At 36.9% G+C, this 18,620-nt stretch overlaps 1 protein-coding gene across 3 annotated transcripts in view; it reads right to left on the bottom strand.

The window, feature by feature from the left end:
- Positions 1–18,620, bottom strand: part of ZSWIM8 (zinc finger SWIM-type containing 8) — a 75,799-nt gene that overhangs the window by 47,775 nt on the left and 9,404 nt on the right. For all 3 annotated transcript variants that reach the window (XM_026674245.2, XM_026674246.2, XM_026674247.2), the window contains exons 3-5: positions 16,934–17,028; positions 14,864–15,036; positions 8,031–8,138 (exon numbers count right to left, since the gene is read on the bottom strand). In XM_026674245.2, the coding sequence (XP_026530030.1) occupies positions 8,031–8,138; positions 14,864–15,036; positions 16,934–17,028 (376 nt within the window). The remainder of the gene's footprint in view (positions 1–8,030; positions 8,139–14,863; positions 15,037–16,933; positions 17,029–18,620) is intronic.

The raw sequence follows: 18,620 nt of genomic DNA, 5'->3' as shown, positions 1-18,620 counted from the left end.
ATATGCTTTCTCAGAATGTAAGTAGGTACTTTAACTGAAAAGATTTTTTTTTAAATGCTCCATTAATAGAAAGAAGTCTTCTTGATTATTTTGTTCTTTTCTTTTTTGAGATAAACTGGAACTTTTGTTTTTTGCTATTATTTGAAAAAGAAAAAAAATATGCTTTTTATTTCTATAGAATAAATAAGCATCCCACCTTATATGCTTTGGCAGGTAGCTGATGGAGCTCAAACATGGGAATTGATTTCTGTCTGAAATAAGTCACCTTCATGCACGGAAGGGAACATCAGTATCTATGGAGGAGCTGTTCTGTTTCAGGTTTCTGCAAAGCAATTATCACTTCAAGCTCTGATAGCATTGCATGCACGTAGTAGTTAGTGACCCTTAGTCGCCAGGCCTAGGAATACTAATCAATCCACAATTTTATTCAATGACTTAAGCTTGTTGTATTTTCTTCCTTATCTGGGCTTGTTTCACAGAAAACAACCAAGGACTAGATAAGTAAGAAAAACAGCAGTATTCTTTTAAAATGACAATGGAAGTTTAAAAAAAAAAGGGGGGGGGAGGGACAGCCAAAGACATATGGAAACCCCCGACTCCTAAAAATGGAAAAGGAGGGAAATCTAAACAGAGCAGAGTGTGTAGGGCTTATCTGTTCTGAGCAGGTTCCATAGAGTAGCATTCTTGTGGAGAATAGTCTAAGACAGGGGTCCCCAACCACCGGTCCGCGGACCGGTACCGGTCCATGGAACAAATCCTACCGGGCCGCTGGTTTGCTGGGCGCCGCCATCTTTTTGATGAAAAAGTGCTTCCGGTGAGCTTTTCCGGGTAGAAAGCTCACCGGAAGCACTTTTTCATCAAAAATATGGCGGCGCCCAGCTAATGCCGGTACCGGGCCGTGCCATAAAAAAGGTTGGGGATACCGGGCCGCGGCATAAGAAAGGTTGGGGATCACTGGTCTAAGAGGCTAGGCCACAACTTCTGATCTAAAGTAACTACCAGAGAAGTAACTAAATCTAAACTAACCTAACTAACCGCAGAAAAGAGAAACAGAACTTTATTCAAATTTAATTACAAGATTTTATAACTTGTGGGACTTCCGGTTTGTCGGCTTCGCGAGCGGCAGGATTTGCGGCTGCGCGATCCCTGCCGCTAGCCGTTTTTGGGGCTCCGACCCAGCCGGGTATCGAGCTAGGCCACTGCAGGGGCAGCTGAAGGTAGGGGGATCCGGAGAAGGGTTTGGGGTGCTGCAGACTCCCTCCCTGGCCGGCAGAACTCCCTTTTCCCAGGACGTGCAGCGGCGGGGGTCTGTAATGGCCGCCACAAAGAAGCTGGCAGCCGGGTAAGAATGCGCAGGAGGAAGTGGAGAAAGTGATTGAGAGGAGAAAGTTTTTCTTGGCTCCTAGGACTCTAAGACATATCTAATAAAATTCCTGAAAAGTATGACTTTCTGAATAATACCTGCCAGAAGAGGAAAAAGCGGCTGTTTGAAGGTGCTGAAAGGATAGCTTTCCTCTTTTCCTACGGAATAAATAACTGGATATTAAGAAACCTATTTCTTTTAGGTGAAAATTGGTTTTAAGCGATGAGTGGGAAGAGAGAGGATTAAAAGAAAACATTTGTATGCTAAGACTTTGTTGGAGCAGATGCCTTAAGGATTTGAAGACTAGAATATATTGCAATAAGATTTTAAACAGATTTGGACTTTCTTTCTCTTGGATTGATATTACCCCAGAAGGAGAAAGTGAGAACTCTGCCTTGGTTTGGACTGACTGATAACTTTGGGACTGTTTTATTTTTTTATTTTCTTTTGAATATTCTGGTTGTTGTAAGAAGAAAGAAGGGGAAAAGAAAAGATTTATAATGGCTCTTTCTGTTGAGGAACTAAGAAAAGAATATGAACAAGCAAAAAAAATGGTAAAGATGGTGTGGAAGAAGCTTTCCTTTTCTTAGAAATGGCGCTTATTAATTATCAACAAACATTACAACAGATGAAGACAGCAGAGGAACAAGAAAGAAAGAAAGGAGCCATTTTTAATGAATCTCAGAACTTGATCCAGAAAGAAGGAAGAGAGAAAGAAAAGAAAAGAAGAGAAAAGAAGAAAATTAAAGGACTTAAGGACTTAAGATCTAAAAACATTTAAGAAAGGGAAAAATAAGGTGCAAAACCAATATGATGATAGTAAACAAAAGGGAAAAGGAATACGACAGAGAAGGGAAGCTGGCAAGGCAGAGGCTAGAAGAAGGGGGGTAGAAAGGTTTGTTGGGAGAAGAAAGAAAGGGAAAAGGTGGAGAAAAGCTACAATGTTTTGAAATTAAATGAAAAAAAAGAAATTTTTTTGGATAATGGATAAAGTATAAATTTTTTTAAAAAAAAGATTTTGCAAGGTACATAAGATGAGATGGTAGTATTGTAATGATTTAAGAGTTGATAAGAGATTAAAATGTTAAAATGTTTAAAAATGATTGGCTTTAAAACCTAATAATAGGGGAGGTTTAGAATATTGTTTTAATTAAAGAGTTTAATAAGACTATGGTACTGATGTTATTATAAAATTTTTATTATAGTATCTTTTTTAATATTTGGATTTATTGTCTAATTATGTACTTAATTATGTTGGATGTATTAGTTAGATAGAATGTACCAAGCAAAATCGGATTGGGTATTAGATATTATTTTAAAGATTAATTTGATTAACTTAGGGGGAGATAGAAAGGCATCATACTCTGATTAATGATTTCAGGAGAAACTTATTTTCTTTTTTTTTATAAGGAATGAGACAAAGGGATGATAAAAATGGACAAAAGATATAAATATAATGATTCAAATTAAGATGATTAATTAAGATAGAAGTAAGAAGTGTGAAATATGTGGGGAAGTTAATATAGAAGGCTTAGAATGGTAAATAAAATAAGTAATGATATGTAAGATGAGCATGAATATAATTGAAGTCCATGAAGAGAGAGATACCTGGGTCCAAGTTACTTTCCAAAAAGATTTTTTTATGTTTTGTGTGTTGTGTGTATATGTCTTTTGGGGGAGAATTAGTTAAAAATTGTAGAAATATAGATTGAGAATAATGGTAACTAAGTCAGAAAGAAACAGATGAAATAATAATAATGATACTGAATAAGAGTAAAGAGAAGTAAAGAGAAATTGAATAAGAGGTTTTGGTATGTTGTATGGAAATGGTTTAAAACAGAATTATAATTTATCTGACTTGTTAAATTGACAATGAAAAAAGGTTTAAACATGTAATGAATAATGACAATTTGTGTGTTTTAAAAATTAATAAAACTTGTTTTAAAATAAAATAAAAAAAAAGAAAGTAAAAAAAAAAAAAAAGATTTTATAACTTGTCCAACAAATACATAATGGATTTTTCAAAACAGATTTAAATCACAATATAAAAATATTTCAACACAATATTATTAAAACTGAAATCCTGACTCAATTGCTACTTTTCCAGAGTTTTTGAATAGTAGCATTTTAATTGTTAAATTCATTTAATATTTTAATCCTAATCCGTTCTTAAACTACTGCTACAAGATTTTATTACGATTAAGTAAAACATGGTGCAACCTACTGCAAAATGTTTAAGACAGTAAAATCAGATGAAATAAAGTGCTGAAAGAGGACTACTATATTATTAAATGAAGAGGTGGATAAGATACTCCCCCTGCTAAGCACTTAGATGAGAAAAGATGCATTCCAGACCATTCGTCACTCTGTGCATGTTTTTTTTAAAGAAAGTACCATAATGTGGCAGTACATTTGATGCAATTTCATGTTTGCTATTTATTTTGAATAATAAAGCATGTATTTATGTCTACTCATGAACAGAATATTTGGCCTTCAAGTTTTTTTTTTAAATACTAGATAGCCGTTGAATAGTTGTATTCTTTATCAATATTGTCAAAAAAGCCAACAAGTAATCACACATTTAATGTACTGTGTTCTTCTAAGCATTATATTTTTAGGAATGAGGATGATTCCGAAAACTCAAATAGATTCAAAAAGGATGATAAAAATGATCAGCAGATAAGAGACTATGAAGCCTCTATAAAGAGACTTAACTTAAGGCTAATTGTCAGCAGATAGCCGGAACATGCAAAGATGAAGTCAGGAAAGCAAAGGCTCAGAATGAACAAAGACTTGTAACAAAAGTCAAAGATAATAAAAAAGTTTTTTAAGACTTTCACTGTCACTTACCCCTGGCTACGAAACAAAGGAGGGGTACCGGATAAGGGGACTGAGCCATCCCCACCCATCCTTCGTAGTATAGCAGTTCAACTTTGGACAAGAGTGAAAAGGAAAAGGCGGGTAGGCAGTTGGGTCATTGAACAGGGAGGGGGAGGTCGCCAAGTGGGGAATGGCCTGGCTGAGGGGGGCCCTAAGGTGCGCGGGTCCGGGGCGCGTGTGGCAGATGTCACCTGCCTGGCTTCATCTCATGGCAATGCCATGCACCCTCCTGCCCCATTGCAGCCATGAGCAACCAGACGGTGGGACTGAGTGGGCAGGGTCTTAACTAGGGCTTATTTTGGGGTAGGGTTTATATTAGGCACAGGCATGAAGATCAGGCTAGGTCTTATTTTCAGTAACAGTGAGGATAATTAACCAGTGGAACAGTTTGCCTCCAGAAATCGTGGGCACTCCATCACTGGATATTTTAAAGAAAAGTCTAGACAGTTACTTATCTGAAATGGTACAAGTTCTCCTGCTTCAGCAGAGGGCTGGACTAGAAGACCTCCAAGGTCCTTTCCAGCTCATTCTATTCTATTCTAAGAAATATTGAAGGATCACTAAAAAACAGCAATGGATACAACACTCAAATAGCGCATAAAAGGATGTCACACAAAAGAAACTCAAGACTTGTACTATATTATTTTAGAGTAAAGAATAGAGTAATTTGGATTAATATAGATTTTAAATAACAGGAAACCATCCTAATTAAATATTAGATAAAAGCTTACTGGAACCATAAAAGCAATTCAATTGTGAACCAATTATCCAAAGCAGTGTGATTGCCTTCCCTGGATGCCTTGAAAGAAAGGGTGACAACCATTTGCTAGGATGCTTTAATTTTCACTGAACAGGAGATGGGCTCAATGCCCTTATTTCAAGATAGTATGATGGGGTTATGTGAAAAAAATGACATCTTGCAAAGTCTGTTTTTTAATTTGATTGTAAGCAATATGAAGCAGAGGTGAACTGTGGAGTAACCAAGTTTATTACATTAAATTATGGTATTAACTAGGTTATAATTATTAAGGATGGCAAAAGTAGAAAGGAATAGGGAAGAATTCTTAAGACATAGCTTTAAACTGAATGGACATAGACAACTGTGTCAGCTGGTGCTCCGTTCAAAATCCAGGAAAGAAATACTTAGACTCTTGTAATTAGAGAAAAGATGTCTTTTACTGGAAGTCAGTGGTAGCAACAAGAAAATTCTGAATATGGGGAAATAGGCACGTACATCACATATATCAAGGGAGTGAAATGTTCCCACCCCCAATAGTTCAAACGGTTCTTCCAATTAAAAGTTGTGAACCTCATCATGTGGACATCTCCAGGTGGTGATGATTAGTTGACCTTGGCTTACTCAGATAAAGGTTTGCAGTTACGCAGAGAAGAGAAAGCTAAGCAGGAATCAGAAACCCTCTCCAGTTTATACAATATCAGTTAGTAACACTTTCAGCTCACGTCCCATACATTTCCCCCTTCCACCCCCTGTTACTCATGACAGCCAGAAAGAAGCAAAGGAAAGGAGGAAGATCTTGAAGGCTGACATTCTGCTTGCGTTGTACCATTTAATGTAATCAAGTACGAATAGGTTTTGGGAGCGTAATACAAGACTAATAAGATATTTATGGAAGTCAGGCATATGAAACCATTCTACTTCACACAATTTAATGGTAAGGTGTGAAAGTTGCTGTCATACCTTAAATAGTGGTATCGGTTGATACCAAGGCAAGGAGTGACATGCCACAGCACATAATTTGTGTATATATTGTTGTTGCTCTCTAGCCCCATCTAGTGGCTGGAGGGGCAAATATCAATCTATAATGTTGAAGCTGACCTTTTATCCATCAATCATCACTCCCAAAACAAGTGCATGCTGGGAAGCCAGACTCCATTTTCCTTTAGCATAAAGAAGAACCCAGCCTAATCTGTGGCACATGTTCATCCAAGGACAAACCCACAACCCCCACACACACTCACAGCATTGTTGGTGAGATTTAGATTACTTGTATCTATTAATTGTTATGTTCAGCAGCAACTCAATACTGCTTATCTTGTATCTTGGTTCTTCTTGCATATATTTATATTCTCCCCAATTTCACCACCCTATTCTTTAATAAAGCATCCAGATCTATGCACACAGTCTGCTTTATTGGATAGGTGAGTTTAGCTGCACGTCGAACTTCACACAGAGTAACATGGAGTGAGGACAGAACGCTTGCTAAGAATTACTCTGAAAGGTTTCCAGAGAAGGTTAGATACATGCATAAGGAATTAATATTAGTCAAAATCAGCTTCAGTATCTGAGACAATATCTGAGAGACTCACCTCTCAAGGCTGTTGCTATGGAACAGGCACAAGAGAGTTGGCTTCTTGCAGAAACCTAGCTGGCTGCTGTAGGGATAGAAAGCCTTGCTCTTCTTTTTATACTAAAATAGTTATATTCACTGCTTGTTAGTATCTAAATAGGTCTTCAATTTGGTTTTAATTTTAAAGTGTTGAACTGTCTAAAACCTCATTTCTCAGGGTATATCTCTTTTCACATGAGCTTTCCACCTAAAATAAAAAATAACATTGACCTAAGCCACTCACCATAACTCCTTAACTGATATACAGCAAATGTTATTTGTCTAAGCAAGTTCTTCTACAACTATACTTTGTAAACAAAATAATAACAAGCATTTGTGTTAATAGTTTCCACCAACACCAGTTTACTAGAATATGGCTACTTCTGCACGTCTAACTAGGAATGTGAGCCCCCGTCATTTACACTAGAAGGCTTGAGAATACCACCCAATGCTCTTCATAGTAGTGTCTCCCAAGACACTTTTTAACTGGAAACAGAACAAACACACCCTGCAGAGAATGCTGATCTCCATGTACCTTCAACTGAGCATTCATGCAGAGATAACACAGAAAGGGGCAAAGAAGACATAAGACATAAGAATTTATTTGTCATTACACTCGCAAGCGGGTGCAACGAAAAGAAAGGATCCTTGATGGTACAGAAACACTTATTTGCAACTATGCAACTGGGCCATTGCCTTGAGCTTATACTGCCTACTTTCTGTTGAAACATTTTTTCTAAGTAGGTAAACTACAAGTAATTACTTTTATATAATCAAACAATGTGTTCCTTTCATCATAACTACTCTTGGAGCAGAAGCCAAAAACTGTAAGACAAGAAAGAAATAGCTGACTATGGATTAGAAACATCATATTGAAAAACAGTAACAGCCTTAGAAGCTTTCATTAATCACTCCTATATGACTGGAGGGAATTAAAAAGTTGCTTCTAACCTAACAATTAATGCTGTTCCTATCTTGCATTAGTTTATTTAATTTATTGTGGAATATTCTACATTTTCTGATCACTGGTTACGTTACATGATTTCATTCTGAATTGCCTTTTATGCAAGTATTCATCCCAAAATTTTGTTCATGATCTGGTTTGGCATGAGAAGATTAGTAAAAATGTGCAATTATTTCAAAATGGAAATATTTTGTGCAATTTTATGCATTTTTATACAAATGTTAAACTTGAAAAATTTAACTAAAAAATCTGTACAGGTTTCTTATCAAAATTACTGAACCACATGTATGTGGCAATTTATTCATATCACTAACATTCTTAAATCTAAAGCATACAAATAGTATTCAAAAAGTATGAAAGAACACAATCTTTTCATCTGTATTTTAGCACACAAGGAACAACATTTTCAAAAGAGAATTAAATAAAAACGCATCCATTGAGTATAATTTGCTCTCTGTTTTTTGTTGTTATCTACCTGTTGAGGGAGTTCACTGATGAGGTACTGTGCAAATTTCTGCAGCTGATCTCTTTGTAGTCGAGACAGGGACTCAGAGACAGGTGCTCGCAAGCAAACTGCAGATGCCTAGAGATAGAAGGAAAAATGTGAAGATTATTTCTTTAACAGAATGTCATGTTTATTGTTAAATAATTCTCCCAAGGGCAGATAAAGCTGCATAAGAAGCCATTTTTTGAATATATGTAGTGTTTATTTATTAAAATCAGGATGCCTCTATGAATCAGAGCAACATATACAATAGTCCTCAATTTATGACAATTGGACCCAGAATTCTGGTCATAAGTCAGAAGGTCATTAGGTAGGTCACCACGTGACCTGACTCATTTTTCCAACTGTATTTCTGATTCACTGTAGTTAAGCAAAAGGCATGGTCATTAGGCAAATCCAGCCTAGCCAATAAGCATTTTTTTTATATTTTCTGGTGGAAATGGCAAAAAACCTACACAAATTGCAGTCATGTGACTGCAGGATACTACAATTGGTGATAAATGCATTTTCTGGTTACCAAATGTCCAAAATGCAGACACTTAACTGGAGGGGGTAGTGTGTTATTTTACAATGGTTATAATGCTTTACAGTCTGTAAAGTATATTTTCCAAGGCTGTTGTAACTTCCAACTGCGTTAAGAAGCCTGTCTTTAAGGGAGGACTAGCTGGATGCATGGAGTTCAGAAGTACTCTAGGGGCAGCAATATATTATTAATTGCTGATTAACATGTTAACAAAAATAGACTGAAAATTTATAAGCCACAAAGTCAATCTGTTATATCATGACTTCCAGCAGATGAGCATCAAAATAATCCCTTTTGGTTATTTTACTCCACACAGGTAGTCATTTTGTTATTAGATTAAGAAATTTTTTATGGTGCATTCCCCCAAACAATTTGGAAATTTGGTTCTGCATTAACATATAATGGGCTAAAAGCAGTTTCCTTCATGTAGTTTTTCCACAAAATTTAGCATTGGCCATCCAGTTTGCAATAAAAATCTATGTTCTAATCAACATTCTTGACATTCAGAGGATCCCAGACTTCTCATCATGGGATTTTTTTAAATTGAGCATTTAAGAATCTTTTGTTTGTTGCATGTGTTTCCAATATATCTAGGGAAAAAATGAAGTAAACCAACTTTTGTTACAAAGCGTCCATATAATGTTTTGGAAACTCTTGATCTGGTTATTCATTTGAAAACTATGGCTAACTGAAATAATATCTGTCCTTTCAACAATTTTTGTCCAAATCCCTCATGTGATTCTCTAAGCTGCTTAAAACCATCAAAGAAAGATTTTGCAAAACTATAAATTTAAACTGCAATCTGTAGAACGAATTTTGTCCAATTCTTCTTCCCAGTGAAGAAAAAACTGTTCTACAAAAAAGGTTAATGAGTTTTCGTTTGTATTTTGTAATCTAAACAGTTTACACAAGAGCTGTTTTTTAAAGCAACTGATATTATATATACATAATAAATCAATCTTCAACCCAGATATAGTCATATACAGTATTTACGTTTATTATTAGATAAATAAAAAAGCCTGCCTATCCCATTACCTGCAGACACAAAAATGTTTTCTATTGCAGTTATATTGGTGTATTTTTATTTTTTCAAATTTACTTCCAACATGAAGCGTTCTGAACAGGAGACAAATGAAGAATACAGAGTGCAACATTACTTTAAAACAAAAGGAATAAAATATCACAAAGTAATCCAAGTTAACTAGATACAAGAGACCTAAACATAGCTGGGATAATGCAGGGGCCACCAGGCACCCAAAAATTCTTTTGTCAACTTTTGTGATAATAGTGTTCTACAAATAAATGTCCTTAGTAAGAAGCCGCCTATCTCTCTTCAATTCATACAGTCTCCTGAAGGAAGCTTTCAGAAATAGAAGTGAAGAATCAACCAGAAGGAAATATGTCTTCATGTATGTTGGTCTCTTTCAAATGTCAGAAATGGTGCAGAGTCTCCTGCTTGGATGGGGGGTTGGATTAGATGACCTACAAGGTCCCTTCCAACTCTGTTAATCTGTTAAATGCTTTTTATATTTCCCCTAACATCTGCTGACTGAATCATATGAAAGTTGTAGCCGAAAATTTCTGGAGGACACTGGTTGCCTATCCTTTAGGAATGAAGCCAGAAACAGACTGGAAGCTTGTGAAAGGGGCAACATAACATTCTTTCAACCATTCCACATTAACTATGTTAGATAACTGAAATTTACAGACCATTTTAGAAGACAGCCCCACTATACAGTGTGAATACACTGGGAGACTATCGGAATATGATTGTTATAAGGCTGTTCTATCCAATTAAGTTCTAATCACAAATAATTTTGTTTCCCTGAAAATAAGACCTATCCTGAAAATAAGACCTAGCTTGATTTTTCCATGTGCACCTAATAAAGCTCTACCCCCAAAATAAGCCCTAGTTAAGACTCCGCTGAATCTGTCCCACTGTCTGGTTGTACAAGGTAGGACAAGGCGCATACAGAAAAATCAACCTACGGTTGGAGAGTGGAGCTGTCCCACACACCCTGCACCCGCTTATCTTAGGACCATAGCGAGGCCTCCTACCTCCCAACACCTGTCACACTGGTGCCCGAGTTCTTCTGCGGCTGCTTGCGGCTGGACACCATATAACACATTGCACCGATGCTGCCACTTGCAGTAGGCTGCATGGCTAGTTGTACCGGTGCCACCATTCACAGCAAGTTATATGGCACGTCATACCAGTGCCACCACTCACGGAAGGAGGCCATGTCATCCTGGTATTGCCACTCACACATGCACAATGGCCCATGTAACCTCCTGCCACGAGTGGTGGCACCAGTGTGATGTGCCACACTGCCTCCTGGTGTGAGCGGAGACACTGTCACGATAAGCCACACAGAGTTATGCCACAAGCTGCAGCAGTGGCACAACAAGTATCAGGGCATGGGAAGCCTGGCTGAGGTGTTCCAAAGGTAAGTGGTTAAGACATCCCCGGAAAATAAGACATGGGGAAACACGGGTATCTCCATGTCTAGTAACAATTATGAATCTAAACGCATCCCCAAACTATTATCTGCTTCCTAAGGAATGGAACCCATCCAGAACCCCAATCCTTTGCTTAATACTTATCACACACACACACACACACACACACACACACACACACACATGGTATTCAGCTTTGTTCGGGTATTTTCCCACATCATTATAGTTGTGCTTTTAAAGTTGTAGCAACGTTTCGACAGAATCTCATCTGCCAACATCAGGCTTCTGTTTTGTGTTTGTCTGTGAGTCAGACTTTCACAGCCATTTCTGTTTTAAATTTGGGGCTAGCCTATTGCTGTGCCAGAATGGTTTTTTCTTCATCCGGATTGGTTGGGAGTCTTGGTCTGTGTTTATTGGTCTTGGAGTTTGCTGTGTTCTGCTTGATTGGTGTTTCTAATATCTTCTGTCTGTTTTGTGGCTTTTTTTGTCTTGATTGGCTGGCAACATTGTGTTCCTGTATTGGAGGCTTTTAGTGCGGCTTGGCTCCGAGTAAATGGACGGCTATCATTTATTAGGAAGCTAGGTTTCATCTGGGTACCTGGTTGGAGTGTGTTTGAGCTGGAGGTATCGGGGGTCTGTTTGTGCCCAGGTGTTTGCCTGGTTTGTGGTGTGGATATTTTTTGTTTGTGAGTGCAGGCTTCCAAATAATTGACAGTCTGGTGGAATCATCTCTTCTATTCATGCTTTCAGGTCTTTTTTCAATCTCTATGGCTTCTCTGATAATTCTGTGGCTGGGGTTTTCTATAGTGGCTAGGGTTTTGGTGCCATTGAAGTTGATGCTATGACCTGTGGCTTTCATGAGTTGGATTAGTGAAGAAGTGTGTTCCAGCTTTTTTACTGCATATATATATTTACTTTTTTACTGTGTGTGTGTGTGTGTGTGTGTGTGTGTGTGTGTGTGTATATATATATATATATATATATGTTTTCTTAAGTTTTCGCGGGTACTTACATGTATGGTGTTCGGCTTGGTTCGGGTATTTTCCCACGTCATTGTAGTTCTTTTAAAGTTGTAGCAACGTTTCAGCAGAATCTCATCTGCCATCATCAGGCTTCTGTATTGTGTCCGTCTGTGGGTCAGACTTTTACAGTGGTTTCAGATTTAAATTTGGGGCAGCCTATTGCTGTGCCAGAATGGTTTTTTCTTCATCCTGATTGGTTGGGAGTCTTGGTCTGTGTTTATTGGTCTCGGAGTTTGCTGTGTTCTGCTTGATGGGTGTTTCTGATATCTTCTGTCTGTTTTTTGGCTCTTTTTGTATCTTGATTGGCTGGCAGCATTGTGTTACTTTAATGGAGGTCTTTAGTGCAGCTTGGCTTCGGGTAAATGGATGGCTATCATTAGTTAGGAAGCTGGGTTTCATCTGGGTGCCTGGTTGGGGTGTGTTTGAGCTGGAGGTATCAGGGGGGGATCTGTTTGTGCCCAGGTGTTTGCCTGGCTTGTGGTGTGGAGATTTTTTGTTTGTGAGTGCAGGCTTCCAAATGATTGACAGCCTGGTGGAATCATCTCTTCTGTTCATGCTTTCTGGTCTTTTTCAATCTCTATGGCTTCTCTGATGACTCTGTGGCTAGGGTTTTCCATAGTGGCCAGGGTTTTGGTGCCATTGAAGTTGATGCTATGACCTGTAGCTTCCATGTGTTGGACTAGTGAGGAAGTGTGTTCCAGCTTTTTGACTGCATTTTTGTGTTCATCCAGGCGGGTACTTATTCTTCTATTGGTCTGTCCAATGTATGTGGCCGGGCATGATGCACAGGGGACTTCGTATACGCCTTGGTTTTCCAGGTCAATTTTATCTTTGGGGTTGACGGTTAAGGATGGCTGCTATTTTTCTGTCTGGACTGCCTTCAAAACAGACAGAAAAATAGCAGCCAATCAAATACAAAAAGAGCCAAAAAACAGACAGAAGATATCAGAAACACCCATCAAGCAGAACACAGCAAACTCCGAGACCAATAAACACAGACCAAGACTCCCAACCAATCAGGATGAAGAAAAACCATTCTGGCACAGCAATAGGCTGCCCCAAATTTAAATCTGAAACCACTGTAAAAGTCTGACCCACAGACGGACACAATACAGAAGCCTGATGATGGCAGATGAGATTCTGCTGAAACGCTGCTACAACTTTAAAAGAACTACAATGACGTGGGAAAATACCCAACCAAGTCAACACATATATATATACCATATATATATATATATCTTTGGTTATTCGGGGTCCCACTCGCCATCTTCAGGATGGGACCTCGCGAAACGTTGCCTAGATACTTTGAATCTTACGCGGGAGAAAACCCGAATAACCAAAGATCCACATACAAATACCAGAACCTCAGAAAACAAATTATATATATATATATATATATATATATATATATATATATATATATATATATATATATATATATATATATATAATAAATAAATAAAATAAAATTAGGCACAAATCATTTCTGCCTTATCTGTACTGGATGTCATCTCACTGGTACTCAATTTTTTTTCTTATTTTGTCTAAGTACAGCCAGTATATTTGATAAAAGCAAAAGTATGGAGTAGTGTATGCAACTTTAATCTCATGCCTGTCCCAGAAGTTTTATCAACATGTTAAGGATAGTATAACAAATCTTACAAAATGGGAAAATATCCCCATCAGCACTTTTTAAAAACAGCCATCTAAACAGAATTGAACAGTCTGCACCCTCAAAGTTAATTTTTGCAGAAAGTGAATATGCTTCATACTACAAAAAAACAAGAGCAACTACAATTTAGCTTACATTCTGCTTTTCATAACTTGTACAAATAATTTGACTACAAATGACTCTTCAGTTTGAGATTCGTCAAAAAAATCTAACTGTAAATACGACAAAGTCTCCAACGAAAATGTTACCTCAGCCATAAATATTCAGGAAGTAAGGCTGTAACTAATACCAAAATATTACTTCTGATTTATCCTAAACAACTGATTTAAAGATCATTGGAAATTCATACAATACTTGTTGATCCCTTCAGAAAATCTCTGTAATGCTCTATAGACACAAATTTCAGTAATATTCAGTGATATTTTGTAAGCCAGAGTTCTGCTACTTATTCTTAAATTTAATTGTATTTCTATTTCATTCATTATAAAAGTCTTTCCATAGGACAGCAAATGGGGGACCTCAAAGTTATGAGTCAGTAAAACAGAAGAAAATGCATATTATATGTTAAGCCAAGTTTTGCAGAACATGAATCTAAAATTGCTAGACAATGAGAAAAAATATTAAAGATTAAAAACTGGGAGAATGGTAGAATACTGCTTTAATTTTAATAGACAGTTTCTCAATTTTTTAAAAGAACCCATTTATAATAATCAGCTCATGAGGCAGACTGGGGGTGGGGCAGGGGAGACAGGGCAGTAAAATCCGTTACTGGACTGCCATAAGTATATTTTGCAAAGTAACCCCTTTTGGCAGGAAGCCCAGCCTCATTCCCAGGTTACTTATAAATATGGAAATCATGCAGGTATTTTTCTTCACCAAAACATATCAAAGAGCATGAATCAGTTACTGATTTTTTGAGGCAGATCACCTAGCATGCAGCATTGACTGTTCCAATTTAACTGTGTCTCAAAATTCTATGCTAAACAGTATTAAACAAACACCTTTCTTCAAGTCTGAGTCAACTAATGAAACAGAAACTAAAATCAACAGCAGAACTTTTCATTACTGAATACTTGATTTGTATGTTATATGTGCAATAAAACAACAGCCATATTTCAAAGCCTACATTGTGTATCCGAAAGAGACAAAGGGCTACCACGTGGGCACACCATTTGGCCCCAGCTCCACAAGTACAGCTGCATGAGGTGATCCTGCATCTGTCAAACATTACTGCCACGTTGTAGGCTCCTTTTGGTGGCACTATCTGTGGAGGTACCACTGTGGCACTCAGGTGGAAACCTGTTGGAGAGCAGGACAAAAGTTATGGTCTGGCAATTATTGAAGCAGAGGAAAATATAGCTCAGATGTATAATTGAAATACTATTCAGTTAAATGGCCATTCTCGGCAATACTCAATCTTCCTAGTTTCAATGAAAAATTCAAATAATATATTTCAACTATTTTCAAAGGATAGTTTTATAGTAAAAATTTGCATTTGGATAGAAGATGCTCATCTAAATTTAAACTAAAATCCTTCCTATTGACAACTACTATATAAGCTTTTTTAAGCACTATGCACATTTGTTACCCATGTTTGCACATAATATATAATACAATCTTGGACTAATGTTCATGGCCCCCCAAAAAAGTCTTTTGCAGTTTAATTTCACTTTCACTTAATGCAAGTTTTCCATTACATATAAATCAGAGACTAAAGGTGAAAAACTCTTCAGCCAATTTATCTGAATGTTGTTAAAAACATTATTAAATTGTTTTAAGCCATTATCATTATCTGAATGTAACAAGGCAGAATGCATGTGGCCTATGAGCCAGTGGATATTTTTGCAGGATTATTACATTTATTCATGCGATACTAAGCCAAAATTTACTGTTCAATGTCGGCCACAATAGCTCTATTCAATTTTTAAGGAAAAGAAAAATGAATGCTTAATTCAAAGCTGTCTAATAAATCCATGGATGAAACTATCTCCTTATGTTATGATAGAACACACTGTTCCTTGTAGAACACACACACGTTTAATATTCTCAAGGAGTAGACATGTTTCATCTGTAACTAAAGCTTCCAAACATACAAGTATCTCTTCAAAGTTGAAAATGCTTTACATTCATGTAGTAGTAAAGGGTCCTAATTTCTCAGGTTCCCCAACTTAAAAGTACCTAGATCAGGGGTGTCAAACTTGCGGCATCACAGCGGCATCCCGTGACATATCATGACTTTTTCCCCCTTTGCTAAACTGGGCATGGCCAGTGTGTGACGCATCCAGCCCACAGGCCATGAGTTTGACAGCCCTGACCTAGGCTAAAAGGAAGTAAACATAACAGTACACTGGTATAATAATTAAAGCAATTATCAGCCTATGCAGATCAGCAACCATTCTGTGAGGCTTGTTTGTATACCTCAACTACTAGGCTCTAAATGGAGCAAGTATTGTCTATGATGGGGAATTTAATCCAGAATATTGTTAAGCCTAAAACAACAATTTAATCTGATTTACTTAAAACTATATGCTACTATTATTACATGGAATGAATTCAATATAGTCAATATGCTTTCTATCATGTATCTAACAGGCTTCCATTTTTTCAACTATTAAAAATGCAACTTTGAATGGTTTCAAAAACTTGATCCAAAGCTTTGGGGTTACAAAGTGACAATGCTCTAAATAGGGTCTTCAGCAAGAATGAAAAAATAAAAACTGTTTAAGTCACATAATAAAGTTAGAAAAATGAACATGGGAGATGAAATATAAAGTAAAAAAGTGACCTAGGAGTTAGCCATAGTTGGAATAATTGCAAAAATATTTAAACTGATTTAACAGTGTCAGCAAAAAAATATTTAGATTAAGACTTGCCCGACTCAAAGAGGATCCAAATAATTCATTCCTTTCTGTCATTTTGAGAGAGGAAGAATTCACCAATGTTTTCCCAGCCAGTTCTAAGGCTGTCATGATAGAGTGCAACTTTATATTTGCTGAGAAAGCATACTCAAATATGTATAAGTTTAATACTCATCAAAGTCTGCCTCAGATATTTTTTGCATCTGACATGAGATTTTCAAGAGCAGTGTAAGGGCTAGGGTTAAAGTAAAGGAGAGCAGACCCTGAACTAAGCAAGGGAATTAGACTCTTTGATCTCTGAGGTGCCAATTCCAGTTTGTAAGATACAAACACCATACCTATCTGTAATGGGTCTTTAACAGCCCTCATTCGGAAGAGTTGCTCGCCTCGTTGAAACTCATCTGCACTGCCATTTGCCAAGCATGAATATAGCCTAAAAGAAATAAATCATTCTATTATTAGAATGATCTTCAATGGAGACTGACAACGGTGCATTCCATTCCATTCCATTCCAGACAATGCAGAAATTATGGATAGATTTCAAAGATTATGTCATAGTGAAAAAAGGCTATATTAAATAGAGAAGGAATTTAATCATATACAGGTTCTTAATTGCAGGTCACAGTTTGCAATGTAAAATTGTCTCTTCTATATAACTATTAAACCTACAAAACCATTTCTTTTCTAGACAAAATTGAAAAGCATATACAACTCAAGATTGTTACATGCAGTCTAATTTTTTAAAATTAAAACATGGACAATGATAGATTGAAAGCTATGGATTTTAGGTTGAAGTTATAAAAATCTGTTCATTTTACAAGAGAATGGATATATTATGGGTTGGTTATTAACTAGGCATGAAAAGCAGATGTGTTAATATGCAGTTTCCTAGCCTTCTCCCCAAAAACGTTCCATGTGCCTAATATATTGTGAGGGAATAGCTGTGGAGTTCAGAATCCTTCCTGCTTCCTTTCCCCTAATAGCATAAGAAAAGTAAAGGGAGCTATTCTCTTTAAAAAGGCAGCTGTTTCAAATGGAGAATTTGCTTGCTGACCTCAAAAGCAGAGAGCTGGTCGAGTTGATTTTGGGAATATCAGAAGACAACTTCAAAAGATGAAAAAAAAAGTTAAGAGGTAAAAGAATAAGAGTGGGAAAAGGAACCCAAAGGTGCTATGGGTGAAAAAAATCAGCAACTAGGAGCTATGTACGTGCATACGTGCATGCATACACTTGATAATATTGTTGAAAACTCCTCCACTAGGAGTGGGGAATAAAGAAAAATTCTGGCAGCTGGAAAAACAAACTTAGAAGAAATTAGCTAAAAGAGACCCAACCCATATGGCTTAAACTCCCAGTTCCTGGAGTTTGCAGAGTATAGAAAGTCTAATAGCAATAGTCCCCCTAAACCAACACAAACTATAACAAAGGAGAGAAATGAGATTAGATCTCCCCCACCAACTTTAAAATGCCGGGCTGCCAGTCTAAGAAAGACCCAGCAGAGTCTGGAAGGCTGGGCTGATTTAACTATTTGTCTACATGGATCATTATACCACTGCAAATCAACCAGACCTTGGACAGTTGTAATTTCAAAAAAAAAAATATCATTGGATTTAGCAATTTTAGCATCAATACAGAGATTAAAATAGTCACATAAGTCTAAATCCTGATTAAATAGTATGTCCTTTAAAAAGATAGATTTACACTGTTTATTAAATTTGCTGCCCATCTCATTTTGAACAACTTTGGACAGCTTACAGCAGAAGTCTCCAAACTTGGCAACTTTAAGACTTGTGGACTTCAACTCCCTAGGAGTTGAAGTCCACAAGTCTTAAAGTTGCTAAGTTTGAGGACCCCTGGCTTACAGCATAACTGTTCACCACAAAAGTTGTGTATCAAAAGCTTTTTATGTCACAGGTGTAAAATTTCCTCTATTTCAGCTTATTAAGTTCAAATTTCAGGTTTTTCATTATGCTCAACTCATTTAATTAACCAATTTGTTGTCCACACTAAACATGAGTTTGTAAA

Source organism: Notechis scutatus, chromosome 4, assembly GCF_049901735.1.
Source record: "Notechis scutatus isolate UNSWTSFEM ecotype Mainland chromosome 4, rNotScu1.2, whole genome shotgun sequence".
Taxonomy (NCBI): Eukaryota; Metazoa; Chordata; class Lepidosauria; order Squamata; family Elapidae; genus Notechis; species Notechis scutatus.
The sequence above is the reverse complement of the archived record's forward strand: the minus strand, read 5'-3'. Positions and strand labels throughout refer to the sequence as shown.